Source organism: Pyricularia pennisetigena, assembly GCF_004337985.1.
Source record: "Pyricularia pennisetigena strain Br36 chromosome 4 map unlocalized Pyricularia_pennisetigena_Br36_Scf_6, whole genome shotgun sequence".
Lineage (NCBI taxonomy): Eukaryota > Fungi > Ascomycota > Sordariomycetes > Magnaporthales > Pyriculariaceae > Pyricularia > Pyricularia pennisetigena.
In genome coordinates this window covers 4,059,288-4,078,647 of record NW_021940918.1, presented here as the reverse complement: position 1 = coordinate 4,078,647, position 19,360 = coordinate 4,059,288, and the positions used below count along the sequence as shown (strand labels likewise).

At 48.0% G+C, this 19,360-nt stretch overlaps 6 protein-coding genes across 6 annotated transcripts; 5 read left to right on the top strand and 1 right to left on the bottom strand.

Annotated features, from left to right (window-relative positions):
- Positions 1-3,152: 3,152 nt before the first annotated feature.
- On the top strand, positions 3,153-3,299 carry PpBr36_06799 (uncharacterized protein; the record flags this gene model as incomplete). The annotated part of the gene is made up of 1 exon (XM_029893942.1): positions 3,153-3,299. The coding sequence occupies one exon, from the start codon at positions 3,153-3,155 to the stop codon at positions 3,297-3,299; it is 147 nt and encodes a 48-aa protein (XP_029745997.1).
- Positions 3,300-5,536: 2,237 nt separating this feature from the next.
- PpBr36_06798 (uncharacterized protein) lies at positions 5,537-6,001 on the top strand (the record flags this gene model as incomplete). The annotated part of the gene is made up of 1 exon (XM_029893941.1): positions 5,537-6,001. One exon carries the CDS (start codon positions 5,537-5,539, stop codon positions 5,999-6,001), a length of 465 nt encoding a protein of 154 aa, XP_029745996.1.
- A 653-nt stretch (positions 6,002-6,654) lies between these two features.
- Positions 6,655-9,451, bottom strand: PpBr36_06797 (uncharacterized protein; the record flags this gene model as incomplete). The annotated part of the gene is made up of 2 exons (XM_029893940.1): positions 6,655-9,053; positions 9,121-9,451. The coding sequence occupies 2 exons, from the start codon at positions 9,449-9,451 to the stop codon at positions 6,655-6,657; spliced, it is 2,730 nt and encodes a 909-aa protein (XP_029745722.1).
- Positions 9,452-9,865: 414 nt separating this feature from the next.
- Positions 9,866-11,982, top strand: PpBr36_06796 (uncharacterized protein; the record flags this gene model as incomplete). Its single annotated transcript, XM_029893939.1, has 4 exons — positions 9,866-10,276; positions 10,336-10,480; positions 10,649-11,114; positions 11,169-11,982. The coding sequence occupies 4 exons, from the start codon at positions 9,866-9,868 to the stop codon at positions 11,980-11,982; spliced, it is 1,836 nt and encodes a 611-aa protein (XP_029746641.1).
- A 1,340-nt stretch (positions 11,983-13,322) lies between these two features.
- Positions 13,323-15,136, top strand: PpBr36_06795 (uncharacterized protein; the record flags this gene model as incomplete). The annotated part of the gene is made up of 5 exons (XM_029893938.1): positions 13,323-13,329; positions 13,395-13,721; positions 13,746-13,871; positions 13,945-14,135; positions 14,771-15,136. 5 exons carry the CDS (start codon positions 13,323-13,325, stop codon positions 15,134-15,136), a joined length of 1,017 nt encoding a protein of 338 aa, XP_029746452.1.
- Positions 15,137-15,575: 439 nt separating this feature from the next.
- On the top strand, positions 15,576-18,597 carry PpBr36_06794 (uncharacterized protein; the record flags this gene model as incomplete). The annotated part of the gene is made up of 2 exons (XM_029893937.1): positions 15,576-15,903; positions 15,956-18,597. The coding sequence occupies 2 exons, from the start codon at positions 15,576-15,578 to the stop codon at positions 18,595-18,597; spliced, it is 2,970 nt and encodes a 989-aa protein (XP_029746639.1).
- Positions 18,598-19,360: the final 763 nt, after the last annotated feature.

The window sequence follows — 19,360 nt, the reverse complement described above, 5'->3', positions numbered from 1 at the left end:
AAAAAGAAAAAGCATACCACGTATAATCCACGAGATCGGGACGTTTTCGGAATAATTCGAAATAAATTGGTTGAATATTTCGCGCTGCTTCCGCCTAAGTTTACTTTCATCCGGAAACGCTTCCAGCTCATATGTCAGCATTTCGGGTTGGAAATGTTTTTGCCAAGCTGTGGGTAGCCCGGTGTCCACAAATGTCATGCCATGGTCCTCAATTTCTTGGTGGAGGCGGAACAAACCAAGGTCGAAAATGTAACTGTTGATGCTAATGGCCTTTTCCTTGGTGTAGAAGCGGCGAAGGTTATAGCAAAGCGAATCCCTAAATTTCGTCCAGACGATGATTGGGTTGCGAAAATCACTTGTTATCAAAAACAGCGCAAATAGGTTAAGCAAATGCCCGAATTTCAACGGGCCACTGTTAAAAGCGCCGTTCGCCCATTTGCAAACATCGGAAAAAAACAGTTCCGGACGATCGTATGTCAAGCTGCTTATCTCTTCCGGCCGATACTCGAGCTCTATATAATGGAGGCCCGGGGTCGATTTGATGTTCCGGGCTACGTCTGCGCGTACGGATGCGGCGAAACGATCATTTCCGCATGCTGCTTTTATTAGCCCCTACGAATACTTTCTGTTCAAAGTTTTTATTAGCACGTACCTAAAACCATGCTCCTGCCCGCCTTCCGGGCCTGGAGTCGAAGTTCAGCTTGAAAATCAAACTCTTTTGCGAATCGCACGTGCGAGTTCTCACTTTGGTTCAATCGACGATTGTGCCACCCGGACTTCTTGGGATGGATGCATACCAGATTTATCTTGTGTCCAGCACCCTTGTTAATATCGCCGTTATAAGCTGGAATCGATGGTTTAGGTACCTACATCTTGGAAGTGCGCCCGGCTTAAGCTTTGGAGAGTTTTCAATCTGTCCTGGACCCAATTTTCCTGCGCCGCAAATTCTAGCCACCAAACAATGGTTACAGTGCGTGTAATATCGGCAAAAAGTAAACTGTCCGACTTATCGCCCATCGTTGCGTTGTCATATTTCCTCCTGTATATCAAGTGGAATGCATACGGCAAAACCCCTAGTATACCCATGCCTTTGGCGGTAAGGATTACATTTTCGAAATTTTGCACTGGAACTTCTTGCCCAAAAGGTCCTTCCAAACGAAGGTGTGTCCCTTTTTGAATTGTCTGTGGCAAATCGCCGTTACCGTGGCAGGTAATGAGGAACGTCATACCTTTCGCCTCGCTGTTACGTTGCGGAGCAGGCTGGTCACTGTCGCTTGCGAAGAGCATCATTGGGTATCCGTGCAAGCCAGAGCACAGATTAGGGAAGATGTAGAAGTAGCATCCCGGAAATACTCGGATCTTGTGCTTTAGGTCCAGTCGGACGAGAACTACGTTGCGATCCGTCCATATGCTGTGAACGACAGTTGAAGTATAATTTAGCCTCAGCCTCGAAAGCCTATATATATGCAGCCCAGACCAAAGCACGGCAGATGCGAGGGCAAAGGTTGTGGCGTACAGGGACTGGCCGGCGTAAACGTGCCCAATCCAGCCCGACAATGCTGATAAGCAAAGGAAAACGTGCAAAAGATGATGCCATTTGGAATGGCCCATAAAGTCTGTGCAAGCACAATGAACTAATATCAATACCAAGGATGCTGCGAGCTGCGTTGTGTTAGCTTGTGGTTTTCTGCACGATAGAATAACAACAACAACAACACCAACAACACACACACATACCACTATTCCAAACACGTTGAGGACCGTGAAAAAAGACGTGGTCCTTATCTTGGCATGTTGGTAAAGCGTGAGAGCAGAGTGGAGCAGCCCTTGGATAATGGCTACTAAAGATATCCATCTGTGCATTTTATGATATTGATGAAGGGGGATTTGAATGAAATCGACCAAGGGATTAGTTCTACCCCCAAGGAATAGAAAAAGCATATTTGCGGAGGAAGCCAAGGCTGTCCTTTTCCTCAGGGTGGCCAGATCCGCATGGAGGCTCAGGGCCACACCGTTGGCCGTTAGATAAAGCAGCAAAACAATAATTCCCGGCCAAGTAAGAGCCCAGCGTTTCGGGGCCAGCGGTGGCTTCGAGTTGGAGAAAAGAAAAGCTGTCATACGGAGGGATGGTTTGATATAAGGACCTATACGCGATACAAACGTTTTAGAAGCTAATGTGCACGCGCAAAAACAAAGGAAAATAGTATAAACGTGAATAGGGTCCATGTTTGAATTAGCACGGAACGTCGAAATGGATTTTCCTGTGTTGGATAGCTGATAAGCTGACAAAGGACGAAACTGAATAAAAAGGAGGAAGAGGGGTTGGAAGATGGAAAACAGAAAAGAAGAAGGCACAAAAACAGAAAACAACAAACCAACCAGAATCATCAACCAAAAACCTTCCAACTAAAACTGTAAATCTTATTCCAAAAACTGGCTAAACAGGAAAAGAGATCCCTTGACTTGTTCCTGCGTAGAAATCTCCACCTTTTCAAGCAGAACACGCCTAGATGTTTTTGAATCGCCAACGACCGGGCAAACATAAAGCGTACACAGCGGGCCCAAAAGCCTCCGCTGAAAAAGAAATTGAAATATTCCAATATCTCCCTCATTTGTTTACAGCCTTTTGCCTGCTTTGGACTCCAAACAACTGTGTTGGCATTCCCTTCGTAGGAATAAATATTTGTTGATCCGTTGCCGGAGTTCACAACAGCAACGACTTTGGCAAGGAGGGTTTCCCTGTCTTTCCCTTCTGATCGGTCCTGTGAATATTCGGCAGCCGTTATTTCAAGGGGCGAAACTCACCTAATTTGCAAAATCCTGGCGGACATGTAATTTTTGGGAATATCATAAAGTTAAAGGATGCGTCGTCATCGAAAATGCAAACATCGCTGCAAGAGTTTTGTAAAAGTTTTTGCTGTGCCTCCGATTGAAAAACGACAACTTGTACGAGCGCAAGGCAGCGAGGAGGGTGTCTTTGGGAGGTGCCACCAGGGGAAATTTGCAACGAAAGCCGCAGTTGTGGCCTGTCCATTGTTGAGGCTTTACTTAAACAACAAAAGGTAAGGCCTGATAATGTTGCAAAATGCGGGGTTTTATGCAGTGGTAGCGCGAGCCCAGATTACTATATTGCGTTCTGAATATAGTCAAACATGTACGGTAGTTCAAGCATGTACGGCTACGAAGTACGATGGCGTGGTAGGGGTATGGCGCTGTGGCGCGCAGCGGCGCATGGCGTAGTGGCGTATGCAGTTTCAACGTGCAGCAGTGTCCCGTCGCTTTTTAAACTGGGCGCTTAATACTGATGTTAATATTAATTTTGATGGCGACGTTGAGATGCACAGTTTCTTCCAATCAGTTAGCCGCCGCAGCGCTTTCGCATTTTCGATTTTTGTTTCAATTAACGAACATCAGGTTCGTGTTGGCCAGGGGACTCATATAAATTGTCCAAGTGAAATTGATGCATTCCAAATGGTAGGCTCAACGAAACCGTAAATGTAAGCATATTACACACATACCGAAAACCGAAATATATGCCATCCCGCTTTTTTCATGGATTGTGCTTTCTTTTCGACCGGATTTGAACGGAAGATGGATGGGATTTGTTGTTCTAATTACAGAAAATGGGCTTGAGAAAGGTGTTTCTCTATTCCATGCCGAAATATTCCATGGCCCAATTCATTAACCCAGAACCTTGCGTCTTGGGCGTTTTGTCCGAAAGCGGGTGAGTCTCTTTCGAAAATAACTCGATTTCCGCGTGTGTAGCTTGGTGTTCTTGTGGAACAGGTGTGGTTGGAGCCAAGGTTCTGGTGTCGTTCAGTGAAATAGAAACAACCGGACCCAAAGACGATTTAGCAATCTTCTCCGATTTCGTATCGGGGATTGGAATCCCCAATGTGGCTAAAACGTCCTTGCTGCCGGAGTAAAACTTTTGGCCATTATAAATGCATATAAACGCACTGTGGGCGCCTGTCAGTTGGTTGAGCTGTTTCACTTTTCTAGTAATTCCTTCGTGTCGTGTGCGGAAACTTCTGTGTTTTCTTTCCTCTGCTGTTCGAAGGCATGATGGCATTGCGAGCTATGATTCAATTATATATAAGTTACATTTGATGAAAAAGGTGGTTTGGGTTTCGACCAGATTTCTGAGTTCAATTGAGTATTGGAAAATTAGCTCCTTATCTAAAGGAGCCGTCAAACCAGTTCCCGCGTAAACATGGCGTCGGATTTCATCAGTTTAGTCAAAATACTTTACTTTTCTGTTTCAATCTCAGGCTCTTCTGATATTTTCCAACCTGTACCCGCCTTCCTCCTGGTTTGTCTACAAACCATCCACATCAAAAATCTGCATGGTAGAAATGGGCATTTCGCTATAGTGGCATAGTGGCATAGTGGCATAGTGGCATAGTGGCATAGTGGGTGCTCCATTAAGACGATACTCGAGGAGCTTAGTCTTTGTGGGCAGCTTGGACTCGCTTAATACCCTGGAGATGATTTTCCAGGCTCACACAAGGGGCACTGATCTTATTATTACACAGCGTAAGCGCTGTTTGTGTGGGAGAGGTCTGGAATTTGTGGGATTTTGGTGTGCTCATCTACCCCCGCGCTGTCAGAACCACATAGTTTTCACTAAGTCGAGGCTTTTTTTGTTTGCTTTTGGTTGCTTACCATTTATTCCGCCCGTCGCCGCAGCTAGCGTGAGCTCTGCTTGGTCGTTGCAGGAGAAAAACAAAGCTGAGCTCGAGTTGGGACTGTATGGATGTCACCAAGTAATCTTTGCCTCGGACTCAGATTACAAATTCTGCACTAAGAAAAGGAAGGTGCTCGTGTGATTTACTACCAACTGTCACGTATTTCGATAGCTTACAAAATGCTTTGAAAGTACTCACAAGTACACAAGAAGGTATCCATTCCACTGAGCAGGTCCAGCGAATATGTTTCAAATTTTCACGTACGTGTACAAACCCCTGGCTCATGCCGTATATGCAACGGTTGGCAACGGCCAACATCCGTATACTATAACTATTACAAGCTATAATTTTTCTCAAATTTGGACGTGTTAGGTAGGCATGCTAACTACGAACCTAATGATAAAAACTTGCAGCTTTGTCATTGTTCCGAAGATCCTCAAGCATTCCTTTGAGCATAGTCCCGTCAGTTTCCTCAAGTTATACCTGACAAAGGTCCGCCGTAACTGCGAGTCGATCGAAAAGACCCATATGGGCAAGATCTTGAATGCCGTCGTACTTCGACCCGAGGATTTTTAGCCCCAGACAGGTGGATGCCATGGTCAGATTAACAAGTCTACTTGCTCTGGTTAGGTGATATTCTGCTTTTTTTCTCTCTTTTCTTTTTTCAGGCAGGCTTTGGTGTTTTTAGGCCGCCGCGGTGCCGGGATGGAGTTTCAAGTAAGGGAATTGGCAACCATGGTTGCGGAGTTTCGTTTAATTAACATGTATGTGTTTGGACAAAAAAAGGCGTGCATATATAGAAGTAGAAGGCAAACCCGGTCAGTTATGTGTGCTAGCGACAGTTTATAATGGATGAGGTCAACCGTATGGGGATCTTGAACAAGGCCGATCTGGTGACGGAACGAACGGCCAAACTCGCCGTAGTGAGCTCAGTGGAAGGTAAGCGGAAGCCCATCCTGAGCGACCTGTGCGCGAAGTACGAGAGCAGCATGAGCCAGGCAACCTTTCTGGCCAACGTTGAGCGGCAACTGAAGCCCTATACCCTGAAGCGTTACTTTAACCATACCCAACAGAGGAATTATGGCGTGCGGATCCAGGAAACGCTGCGACCCAAGGCCCGATGCGAAATGACTTTTTCGGAACGTATCACTGTCATTAATCTGAGCGACGTTGCAGACGCAGTCACGAACAAAAGCAACACAGAGCACGCCACAGAGACCATCCACGATAGCCTAGAGGCCTACTATAAGGTAGCCTACAAGAGAGAGCCCATACTTGGGGTGCTGGCTTTTACGACTCTGGTTGTATATTAGTGATAAAAATCAGACTAGTGGGATTGTCATGTACGGCCACTCTCGACGCGCTGGTAAAGTGTTCTGGCTGATTGTAGTCAACAGTTTGTGAGCTCTTCTTTGATGTTCTGGCTTCCTTGAAGAATACGCCTGCTCTTCACATACATTCGGTACTGGGATGCGCAATGCATAAAGCTGCGCTTATCGATGAAAGACACATCGACGTTTCATGGGATTGGCACGGGACAAGTCATCCACTTATCCCTCCCTCTCAAGCAAAGTACACGTCGTGCCTAGTGCCAAGAAAGCCAAAGCAAATTGATCAATTTTGTTCCTAGTCGTTGTGTCCATGTAACCTTTCTTGGATGCAATCCCTTTCCACGCACTTAGGCGGGCTGGCGAACAGCAGTGAACTCAGAACCAGTGATAGGGAAAATGCATGCTGGATTGCATGCAGGGACCTAGATACACCCAAAATCCGAACAAATGAGCGTATACAGTTGCAAAATGTTGTGGACCTCATGGGATTTGGAGGAGGCTCTCATATGATACTAGCACTGTAACAGGGGCCTTTTTTGCCACCGCCAGCCCTAGTCAAATGAGGACAAGCTCAGGCGTATTTTGATTTTGCTGGACTTTTGGTTAAAGAGAGCTTCAACAACAGTCAGAACAGCCTAATCCATAAGATCTTGTAAATCCTTGCCGTGCAAGATCCTTAGATGCCTTCTCAAATTGTCTGACCGGGTGAACTGCATTTCACAAGGCTCACACTTCAACAGATGTGCTACAGCTTCAGCTGAAATGCCGTTTATGTCAGCCCAGAGTGGGTGAGTAGAAACAACATGCCGCTTCATGTCGCGCTGTTCAGCTGTCCGGTGGCCGCACATGCCCAGAGAACTGTATGGGCACAAGACAGGTTTGATATGGCCCCTCATATGTTTCTTGAGAAGTGCAAGGTTTTTGAATGAAGCACTACAGTCTGAGAGTCCGATCTCTATGTCTGCACAATGATATGCGCCATCATGACGCGGGTCGAGATCCCCCAGAGACCCGAAGGCCAATTCATCAAAGGACCCTTTGTATACGGGCTGTGCAGCCCAATTGAGGTCTAACGCGCCGTCGACATGGGGTTGTCCATCCAAGCCACTTCCTCTCACACCCTGATCTCTAGTCGCCGGGGTGTCGGGACTCCTCATTTTGGCCCTGGCAAGGACAGCCTCTACAATTCGTTTCTTGGCTTCTTCCTCCACGGCCTTGAGTAGGGATACGTTCGTAATGTCCGACCAAACTTCGGAATCCCTGCTTCGCTCATCTATGCAACTACTGGCCACATTCTGTTCGACATTTGGTGGGGCGTCGGGAGTATTCATGTTGCCCTTGGTACGAACAACGTCTATCACCGCAGCCAATAACACCTTGGCTTCTTGCTCCCGGCCTTGGTATATGTATATCTGAGCGAGGTCATGCATCCGCGTCAGCGTAGCGGGATGGTATGCCCCAAGCCTCGAACTGCAGTCTTGCAACAGGCTGAGTTGCAAGTCTTCTGCCTCTTTTATCTGGCCTTCATTCCATTTCCTTGTGGCGAGGTAAAATTTTAGTCTAATGTCAGCCAAATCTGAGAATTCGACTTCCTCCTTGTTTGGCATCGCCCCAGGCCACCAGCCTTCCTTTTTGTACGACAAAGCCTCCTTGATGAGAGAGACGAGGCTGGTGGGCTCGCGTGGCGGTGCCATCAAGTAATCGAGGTGAGGGGTAAATGCGTGGACATGGCTATGGCCATCAGCTGCAACGTTCGACTTCTTCGTTGCATCTTCCGCTAAGGAATCCTCATACAATTCGACCGCATCGTCCGAGTCAGAAGATAGCAGAGACTGACGAATCGACATAGACCCAAGGGTTCCCGACTTTGGAGCCTCGTTGTTGTCTTCATCATCATCCGTCTTCCTGGGTACAGCAAAAATTGAGATCTGCTCCTGGTGCGTGCCCACATGTCTCCTGAACCGACTCGCCGTAACTGATATATCTAAATCTTGATCTTGCCGTTGTTTTCCCTTGGGGTCCCGCTTGGTACAGAGGGCGGAAGCCCATTCGTCGCAGAAAGGGCAGTCCTGGGCTCGGAAAACGGAAACGGTTTGACGGCTGGAGTCCAGCAACCTCTGCAACTGCTCATCGCTGAATGGCCCATGATTGCCCCTAATGTGCGTCTTGTAGTCTGCCTCGTCCAGCAGATCCGGGGATGCACACAGGCTGCAGTTGTACTGTGATCGATGTTGCCGCAGTTCATGCTCGAACCACGAGTCTCTGTCGCCAAACATCTTGTCGCAGCCCGCCATGCAGGAGTAGGCCCTGAGGTCTTGGAATGCGTGCTTTTTCCATGCCTTCTCGAAATGAAATGTCTGAATTGTGCAGCAGATTGGGCACTCGAAAGGGCGGCCGTCTGGGGACAGCTTCGAAAGTCGTGGAAGCGTCAGCGTCGAATTTGTCGCACTGACGGTTGAGACGGTGCCCTGAGAGATGACGTCCTCCAGAGCAGCATTTTCCTCGAGAGTCAGGTCGGGTGCATTAAAATCTACTCCAGAAGCAGGTTCTATGGCATATGTCGTAGCTTTGCTGGAAAGAAACTCAGTACGTGCAGGCCGTGATTCCGTCACTTCCGGTATAACCTCGTCCCTCTCCTCATTCGCAAGACGGGTCTTGTGGTCGCGGCAATACTTGATGAACTGGCGTCTCTTGGCGTTGGCGCCCCCGAGAAGCTTTTGAAGCTTTTCGGATAGCTTGGGATACTTGTCCCGCAGATGGCCCACATCGATAATGTCGGTAAAGGCTGTATTCGAATTCCTTATAGCGTGGGAAAACCTATCCCTTGTACCCGATTTGCGGATAAGAACGGCAATTTGAAACAGGGATCTAAGGTATTCGGATATCGTCTCGAGCTGCAAGTGACATTCGTCGACCTGATCGTCCGCGGAACTCGAGGTTACAATTTCGGGACCGGGGGACTGCTTGCCGTTGGTATCGTTCTCATCAGAACTGGCAGGGCTGTATTCAGCCGGCTTTGAGATAATAATGACAACTTTGAAGGCGTCAGAAATGTAACATGGACGTCGAACGATGATTGGGTAAATTCAGGAATCACCCACAGTCCGATATCGCCTCAGCAAGCTCACCCAGCAATTCGTAAATTCGCTCGATTGTCTCTGGGGCGTTAGATAGTCTCTTATCAAGGGAAAGTTGAGAAGTCGGTGGTAAAAGAGCGCCTAGATTCCCAGCCCAAAGTGTGAAACGCTCGAGAGCGTCCGTCATGCCGATGGCGTTGGGGTTGTTTGTCCCGCCTGTCTCATCCGCCGATTCATTGTGGCCGTTTTGCGCATGAGCATTGGACCCGGAATCACACTGACCGACAGCATCTTGCAACAACTGACGCACATCGCGACTACGGCGCGAGATGGTATCATCCACAACCATGGACATTTCGAAGGTTTTGGATGGCTCTCAGTATCACTCGCGGTTAGCTGAGCTAGTTGCAAATTGAGGGCGAAGATGGGCAGAGTATGCAGAACGGAGAGTGGTGACCCTGACGTGAAAATTCTCGCGTTGGGGGCTATCATCAGTATACAACCTATCAAAGTCTTGTACTCCCCACGGAAACCCCGCATCAATCTGCAATCGCTGGCCAACGGCAATACATATCGCATATGCAAGCTGACGAGCCGAGTTCCGCTCACTCCGCTCTTTCTACGGCTCCCGCTCTGCCCATTTCCCATTTTCTAACTGCGTTCTTCGATAACTTGGCGGCTCTTGAAGCTTCAATAACCTCCCTAACTTCCGATCGCACGAGCTCCATGCACTGCTCATCGATTTCAATTTTGGAACAAAGAACGAAACATGTCAGGATTCGAAGTGGCTGGTGTTGTTCTCGGGGCTTTCCCTATCGCGATCGCAGCAATTGACAGCTACCGAAGAGTAGCTCGCAAGGTAGAGGCATGGAAAGAAATACGGGTGGCATACACCAGATGTTGCGAGGATCTAAAGAACGAGCAACTCATGTTCAAACGCCATCTGCGCATGCTGGTACTTCCCCTGGTGGTTGATGACGGCTCGGCCAAGGCACTTTTGGCAGACCCGTCTGGGAAACGGTGGAAAGATGCCGACGTGTCAGACTTGCTCGAGAGGAAGCTAGGGGAGTCTCACGAGCTTTATCTAAGCTATGTCCAGCGTATGGAGGAGACACTTACCGGGCTAAGAATAGAAATGGCTCTTGACTCTGATTTGTTACCGGGGAAAACGGATGCCCAGGTATGAGGAATTTTACATGTCAAGCCATCCTGATTTCTAGCAGGCTAACGGATTGAAAGCCCGGGCTACCTCAATCGCGACTAAAAGGCGCATTGAACAAAGACAACGCCAAATTCCAAGCTTACAAAGCGAAGTTTTTACAAAACGAAAGGAGTCGCAAAGTTATGTTTGCGGACCTCAAAGACTGCAATGAGAAACTGTGGAGTAAGTCTTTCGATAATGCTCCTACGTTCAAATCCTGACTTATCACAGTTCCTGCCCCCTCCCTCTCCCATTACCTCAAATATCCTCATCTACCTAAACACTGCTTACATGGCTCCTGAAGCTCTGAGTCTCAATATGTTTGATCATGCCTAACCAAACTCTGAGCAGAGCTCCTTGATTCGAGCGAAAAAGATGCCCAGCTCATCAGAAATCTGGACGCAGCATTGGCAAAGTCTTCCACAGATAACTCCCTGTGTAAATTCTGGCAGACGGCCACGACCCTGTTTCGAGGATTGGCAGCCGTCTGCCGCTGCCAGTGTCTGAAAAATCATGCTGCTAGACTCTTCCTACAACACCGGGCAAGCTGCAAAGATACGACAAGTTTTGAGATTGTCTTCACGAGACAACCGGGAGAAGCGCAGTCGAGTCATGTCATAAGCTGGCAGGCTTGCCATACTCGCATCGAAGAGGGTGACGAAAATCATCTCGTTAAGGAGAGTTTGCTGCTGATTGAAAAGAGCAGAACATCACAGCCAAGTTATTGTCAGCCAACACAAGCCACGAAAGGCAAATTAGCTATCAGGGCAAAGGAGCCTGTGTCCAATCCAACTCGGGCAAAAGTTCGATTTTTGGAGTGAGTCTTCTGCATATAGCCCTGATTCTTTCACTGTATAAACGCTGATGGCAGCAGGACCACTCCCACCGTGACTTTGAAAGTTTTGGCTCAAGGCCATTCCAATGCACAGACCCGTGAGATAATCAATCTCTGCGAGTCTTTATGCGACCCAAAAACCGACTATCGGGGCTATATCAACATCCCCGACGAAGAGAAACGGTATCACGTCTTCTCAGTTGCCCACCACAATACCATGCCAGGATCGGTGACTCTATCACAGATCTTGAATGGAGAAGTTAGACTGTCATTCACCCGGAAAGCGAGTTACACGATAGCGTTCATCATAGCCTCTTCCTTCCTGCAATTACTCGACTCGCCATGGCTTCCCAGCACCGCTAGCTCTCGAGCGTTTGACAAGCTATCTATTGTCTTCCTGGCCGATCCCTCCAATCCAAATATCTACCTCCTCAACCGACCTCAGATATCCCGCATGCTCAAAGAGCTTGCTTCCAATGACGACAGCAGCAGTGTGCAGTCGAGGGTTGCACCGCAGCGATCAGCTGACTTCAGTGCCCCTCTGGCCCGTCTAGGCATCACCCTCCTTGAGCTCTGCTTCCGCTCGCCGCTGGAGAGGCAGCATTGCAGGATGGGTTGGCCGCCTGGCTCGAACGACAGGGAAAGGGAAGGGTTCGACATCTTGGCGGCCCGCGACTGGTTAAGCGAAGTTGCCGAGGAGACGGGATCAGACTATGCGGCTGCGGTATCGTGGTGTCTCCTGGGTAATAAGACCGTGCCAGCGGACAGGTGGCGGGAGGAGATGTTGAGGGAGGTGGTGAAACCGCTGCAGAGGTGTCTGGATTCGTTCAAGCTGGCTGAGTGCGTGTAATTAGCAGTCGAGGTGGGACGGTCGGATTTCTTTAAGGTATTTGGCGATTTGTTGTAGACGCTGACTTTACACATCTACCCAAGTGTTTCCGAACGACAAGGACCTGGTTGAAAAGGACTTTAGGCATCACACTAGCATGAGTAATATCTGCTCACTGCTGTCGAAGGTCGCTTTCCATCGGGGGCGGACGCATGACGTTACATTGCTACACCATCGTCTTTTCATCAAAAATAGACAGTTTGGAAGCTGGACATCCATTCCTGAAATATGCATCAATCCACTGGATATCCCACACGGAAAACTTCCAGGAAACAGTATTTAAGATATGGAAGTGGGAAATAATCTCTAGCAGCCACAGTTTTGCGCAGAGGCCGTGTAATTTTACAGTGGAGATACGTGGAGTTGGGCAAGCCACAATCGTTATTACGGATTGGTACGGGCTTTAATTACGCAAAGCGAGTTTATTCTGAATTAATGGCTTAATTTGCTCTAAGGGTTGGCGAGCGATGGTAATGTTGAAAGAATTTATACCCCATTCTCTCTACTAATCCAATTGGGTCATTCCAATCTCTCCCTTGAAAAGGATTTCCCGCCAAATGTAAGGCTTATATAATGGAAAAATAACCGTGGTCCCTTTGCTGAATCCAATTGGGCCATTCCAATAGCTCCATGGGACATCGATGTTGTGTGCTAACAATTAGGGTCAATATAGTAACCTGATCACTCTCGCCTTTTTGCATAAGAACGATCATCTTAAAGACTTTATCGAGCCACTGGAACTTAAGAAATTCTTCACAAAGCATATAGAATTTTTTGCATATTGTTGCCGCACCATCCAGCGCCCTCTGCAATGGCAAAATCATTCTTTACCGCCTTTAAATTTATTTGTTTCCAACCCCAGTTAGAACCGAAAGTGATTAGGAATAAGGAATGCCTTATGCTTCCCGTAAGGAGAGAAAGGGACTAGGGAGAGTACCGTATTCGTATTGAACTGTTGTCTAATGGGGTGCTACTCGATGCCATTCTGAAGCCAAGCTGACGGATGGCGCAAAACTAACCCCAAGTAACGGCACAATCTGTCATCTTTGTATTACAACAGCTGTTATGATGGGATATGCACGTGATCCCTGGATCAGCGTGGAAGGAGGAACCAATTCGAAACCAAGAAAGCGAATCCTTGAATATATCTGAAATCCTAGTGGACTTGAATATCGAGGCGAACTTCAGGGTTGAGTGACAACCAGGGAGCATTTGAGGGCGACAGTTTTGAGCGGGCTGAGAACGATTTCGACGACTAGTGCTTCCTCGTTTAATAATAGCCCGCCCCCCTGCGAATTGCTATGAGACGTAAGTTGCTTGAGTGCTTCTCAACCCTATTAAGTCTAATAGTAGTAGCAGTATGCTAACGATAGGTAGTGGTCGACCTGGGGAACTGATCGCCAGAAACACAGGGCCCCGAATACCAGGCAGGAAATGGCACAACAGCAAATCCAAGCCCCGCCAGGATCTGGTCATTTTACCGTATTCCAAGGCACGAGCCAAAAACGAGGCCATCGCAATCGTGCATGCAGTAAGCTACTCGGGCGGTTGGTCGTGGAGTTTGGAGGTGCTCCCAAGGGTCGCAACTTGCGCATTCGCCAAGACTAACATGTCTGCCTCAAAATTACAGATACTTGCAGAGTTAAGAAGATCAGATGTGAAACCTCTCTCTCTGATAGCAGCTGCATCAATTGTACCCGGTTAGGAAATAAGTGCATCTTTAGCGCACCCGAAAAGAGGAGGGACGTGTCTCGACCAGCGCCGTTGCCCGACAAAGCTGGATCTGTGGCTGATTCGCCATCCATCCGCTGTAGAGGCAACCCATAAAGCGCACTTCACCAATAATCTACGTAAGTGGGACAGCACTCGTAGCGCAATAGCTAATGCCTGAAGTATATTAATAACTAACGTTTATTGACACAGATGATACAGCAAACGAAGTGTCTACTGGTTCCGATATCATATCGGGCGTTTTCCCAGGATTCACCACTGAATCATGGAGACCTCATGATTCTTCTTGGACGCTCACTCCTGTTGCCTCGATGAAAGAAGAAGACGAATTATTTTCGAATGGGATCGACTTTTACTCCACAGCATTTTATGGACGAGCACCTGTCCCAGCTTACTATCCATCCAATCTCAACCAATTCACCTCTGCTCCCTTGGACAGCAATAATATCCCAATCCGTCTGGACTTGTGTACACCTGAAATTTCAGAGCCCGATAAAATGCAGCGATATCTTTCGTCCAACGGTATGAAACCATAGGTCTTATTACATCTCCAGAAATATCTTTTGTGGACAGGTCTAACGTCAGTGAACATTTTAAATCGCACAACTCTGACATTAGTACAATATAAGGCACCCAACAGTAAACTACAACTTTTCCAAGCCTTCTGCAAATTTATCTAACCATTGCCAAATATGTTATGCAGGACTTAGATAATACAAGTCCACCAGACGCCCCCGCTACAAAGAATCCTTATCAGACAAAAGTTGCAACAAAGATTAGAAAGCGCAAGGCACCTGAGGAGTCTCCAGTCAACCGAATAAACAAAAGATCGGGCCCGAAATTCGCACATAAAGGCGCCAAAGAGACCACCTCCGACCCGCAGACATTGGGATGGAAGCAAAATGTCATGTGCCTGACTTGCAAAGCAAGGGGGGATGCAGCGCATACCCTAGGACAAAACATAGAGATTAATTGCGGTGGCGGCAGCCAAGCTGAAGCGGGAAATCCAAGAAAAAAGTGCATGACATGCAACCGGGATGACAGGTTGTGCGCCTATGTCTACACGGAGGTCCAAAAGACAGGCGAGACCAACCATTTTTACCAAAAGACACTTCGTCTAGCCGAGCTTGAGCTAAGCAGAGGCCAAGGAACAGATCAGGTTCTTCAAAAAGCTACGGATGGAATCGTATTTCTTGTTCAGAGGTTGTCGAGTCGGGCGTTTCAGACGGGAAAATTCAAAATGACGTACGAACTTCAGAAAAGAAAGTTGGAACACAATCAACAGGAGATAACTGAGCTACGGGATAGACTCGAAGCTCTGGAGTCTGGGTCGCAGCATGCGACACCCCAGACTTGGACTAAGGTTGCCGAAGGCATCCGCTAGCACTTTTAAAACAGGCCATTGGGGGCTCCAGGGCGGACACTGCATAACATAATGGTCTCATTGCTTTCGTTATGGCAATTTCTATAAACAACAACTTGTTCACGTGACAATTGAAACACTAATATTGAAGCTACTGGTAACGATGTTGACTTAGCTCTATGACAATCGTGTTTGCATGGGTTGGAGGAAGAGAGAATGACACATGACAATACCATAGCTATGCTGCTTATCCAAAGCGCCGTGCCCATCGGCCACCCGTCCCCAGCATCTTCTCCAACTGAGAAAACATTTATCGTGCACGGTCCAGTGGAACATATACGAACAACGCTAACCCCGCTTTGTCCACGTCGCGTCGCAAGGTTTCGTGCAACCAGGCAGCTGTTCACGTCGCGTTAATCATCTTTTGACATTGCGGCTCAACTTATCCATAGTAGACGCAATGGAACCTGATTCCGACTTCTTTGCAAACGCGCCGGAAGGTGCGAGGGACTACGTCATCGGTGCACCTAGGAGTATTCAGCAATGGATTCTGGAAAAGGTCCGCCACCAGCGAAAGACGAAAGAGATCGAGCGACTGGAGGCCAAATACAGAGTGGAAATTGAGGCGTTAAAAACCCAGCTCGAGGAAGCCAGTTCTAGACAGAGCAAACGAGGAAAGCCTATCGAAGTACAGCTGGTGGAGCAACAGGCCATGCTCGAGAAACTCGGGGCCGAAAATGAACGACTCAAACGTGAAATGGAAGAGGTGAAGCGAGGGGCCATGGCCAGTAAGTCCAGCAGCTCGGCAAACGCAAAAAAGGTGCTAACTAAGGCCCCCAGCGAAATCATCGCCTGGCAGGTATAGGCGTGACGAAGACCAAACGAATACGGAAACTGCTTTGGGGTCTGCCTCAGCACCTGTGCCACCTATGTCTAGTAGCGAGTCGGGGCATAGTAGCGACACTAATGGCAACACTCCTCCCCGTGGTGTGTCCGACCCGGTCGAAGCTGATATGCCCAATGCCGCATTCAGCAGCCCCGAGACCCGGTCGTCCACGAGCACTCCCCTCAGCAGCCCCTTCAAAAGCCCCTGTGATCCGGCCAATCGGCCCAGCAAAGATACCCGGACGCAAACATCAATTATTACTGCGGCCATGCAGCCCGAGTTTCTGGGAAATCAAGACCAGAATAATAAACAGGCCTTTGTCACTGCCGACCTGGGGGAAAAACTTGCTTCCAGCATAGCTACCAAACTGGGTTCCAAATTCTCTGGCGCGGTGCACATCAAGGACTTCGAACCAATCGACCCCGAAAGCTTGAAAAAAACCATTAATTTGCCACAAGAAGACTACGACCTCGTCGGTGTTGAATATAAGGACAGTTCCTTAATTTTATCTTCCCGCGGGTTTAAGGTTCCGGATTTCTCCCGTCCGCCATTAACGGACATAAATGCCAAAACTTTCATCGAAAACCTAATTGCTAATCCTCCCAAAGGACACATTCCATACTATGTCGGCCCATCGCTTGCGTCATGCCAACAAAAATTCGACAACTTGTTACATCCGGGCAAGCTTTCAAAACTCGTAGATTTGAGGAAAGAATCTGCCCAACCGGGGATCAATAATGATGGCCATGTGGCCGGCGTCACGCTCCCGTATTGGTTACTCGGCTCGGCTTTTTCAGGCACTGCAATGCACCGCGAAGATGCAAACTGGCGTTCGGCCAATATAACCTTGATCGGGGAGAAGATTTGGCTGCTTATTGATCCGGATCACAGCAACAGGTTCGAACATTTTGTTGCACGTTTGGTCGGAGAGAAACGGGGCTCATCCCGCTGTGATCAATGGATTCGCCATCACAACTTACTTATCGGGCCAAATCAGCTTAGTGAAGAAGGTATCGAATTTCGCTTGTTGACGGCGGGGCCAGGCGACATGGTCGTGACACAGCCAGGACAATACCATTTTGCGGTTAACAAGACAGCCTGTTTTGCAATTGCTATTAACATCCTGTTGGATGACGAAGAATTATTTCCTGATCGCCGCGTACGCGTTTGCGAAGAGTGTGGGCTGAGTTTTGCAGCGAATGAGAATATTGGCAACATCGAATTGTTGCCAGGCGCAAGCGAGCGCAAATCTTTGCGACATCAAACGCGATTACAAAAGGCACAACAGAGCCCAAGCAGCGCTCCGCAAAAAGTGCCAACGAGGACCTCTAAAAGGTTTGCCGCAGAGGCGACTGAACAACCATTAGCAAAGAAACCAAAGGATGGGCCGACTTCGGATGACCTAGCCGACTTTCTGTTCAACTCCGATGCTCTTAACCGGTTTCAGGAACTTCTTACTGCCTGGAGAGCCCGTGATAATGTACGGAGCTTTGCTGTTGGTGGATTAGCTCCATATGAGAAGGTGGCCGCATATTACGAACTCGCTAGCCACTTTGACTCCAAGTCAGTTCTGACAGCGCTACTCGCTTGTGTTGCCCGGATCCAAACCTTCAAAGAGATGAATAAAACAAAAGAGGGCAGGAAAAATCTGCCTCCGGGTACGCTGGAAAAGTTTCACAAACTCTCAAGAACCAAGGTCGAATTTTCGACTTTTCGTTCACACATCTTTAACGCTCGGAATTTCGATGAGATCCTCGGAAGTCTGGTGGTATTTTTGCCGTTTCAAGGCAATGGTGAGATCTCTATGCGGCAATTTGAAAGAGGGTGTACGCCAAACTTCCGGAGGTGCCTGAAGTCCCGCCCCCATTTCGAATTATTTCAGCAACTGGGACAAACTTTTGTGGATTCGATTTTGGAAGGCAGCGGATACCAAATGACGATATTTGAATGTGTCCCTACCAAGCCAGAGCTGTCAAAGCTGCCTCTGGAGTGCCAAGTTCAATTGCTCAAGGTCGGCTATATACAAGAAAACTTGAGCGAAACCCCCAATTGGCAAAAGCCCGAAGATTGGCTCTGGGACTGGCCCCTACCCCCGGATTGGCTGCCACCAGGTTGTAAATGCATGCTCTGCAAACATTCAAACTGCACATGCATCCAAAGATATACTACCTGCGAAGGGCTTCATGTCAGCCACTATGGCAAAAAGGGTTTTGGCATCCGGGTTACCCAATTTTACGGGCGACGTCATGTGTTTGGGGAACTTGTCGGGAATCTCGTTAAACCGGGTTCCTTTTCTGATGGCATGGGTTTGGTATTTGCCAGGGATGATCTGGATGGACAGCCTGTGACTGCACAGCTATATACCGGAGATAAAGGGAACATTTTTCGGTTTATCAACCACCGATGCTGTTCTCCCGCGGTCAAGATTGAGGGTATGAGAATATCTGGGAAGTACCGGATGATGGTTGTTTCAGTGAGGGATGTAACTGCGGGAGAGGAGCTCACTGCAAATTGGGGGTGCGGTTTTGTAGAGGGTACGTGTTTGTGTGAAGATTGTGAGAACAATCAGGATAAGGAAGGAACTGTTGGAGTATAAATGATTATTCCTCTACTACCCAAAAGGTTGGCACACAAAGTAGTCTACTCGTATTTGCAATTAATGACCAATATCGCGGGATTTCCAATGGGTTCAAAATTTTCCAGGCAAACTTTTCTGAGTATCAATGTTAACCTACAGCCCCTGTAAATATCAAATTGAGCAATCATTATTAGTGGGCTTTATATAAATTAATATAATTAGGATCTGTGGAACTTCATATCGTCAAACAGAATGCTGGCGTCATGATCACCAGAACTTTGGACAAGATGCAGCTCGACCTTTTTAAGCTGTCCCCACTTAACAAACATATAATGAAATCCCCCGGGAGGCTTCGGCGCTATTTCCCAGGTGCTGCAATCGCAATACGCATGGAGGACTTTGTTAGCAACACTGGCTTCGTCTCGTCGATTTCATCCATGCTGTACAAGCTGTTCCGACCGTCCCCACACCACTTTTCTGTTAAGGTTTAGCCAATGCTTTGGTGGCTATTCGCTGCATCCTAACGCAGTCCCGACCAAGTGGGGACCAATAAGCATTATGCTACGATGTCAAGTGGATACGCTATTAACCGGTGTGTCGTTTCCTGGGACGAGCAGCAAGGATTTTGGTCGCTTTCCAGGAATGGAAAGGCTGGCTTTGTCACCAACTGATCATACTGTAGTGTTCCGCGTGGCCGCGATTGTAAAAGAGTGGGTATTACCACGTATGATTGATTCTTTTGGCCATCCACAGTCCTTCGTGGTTCACTACGCCCGGTCCT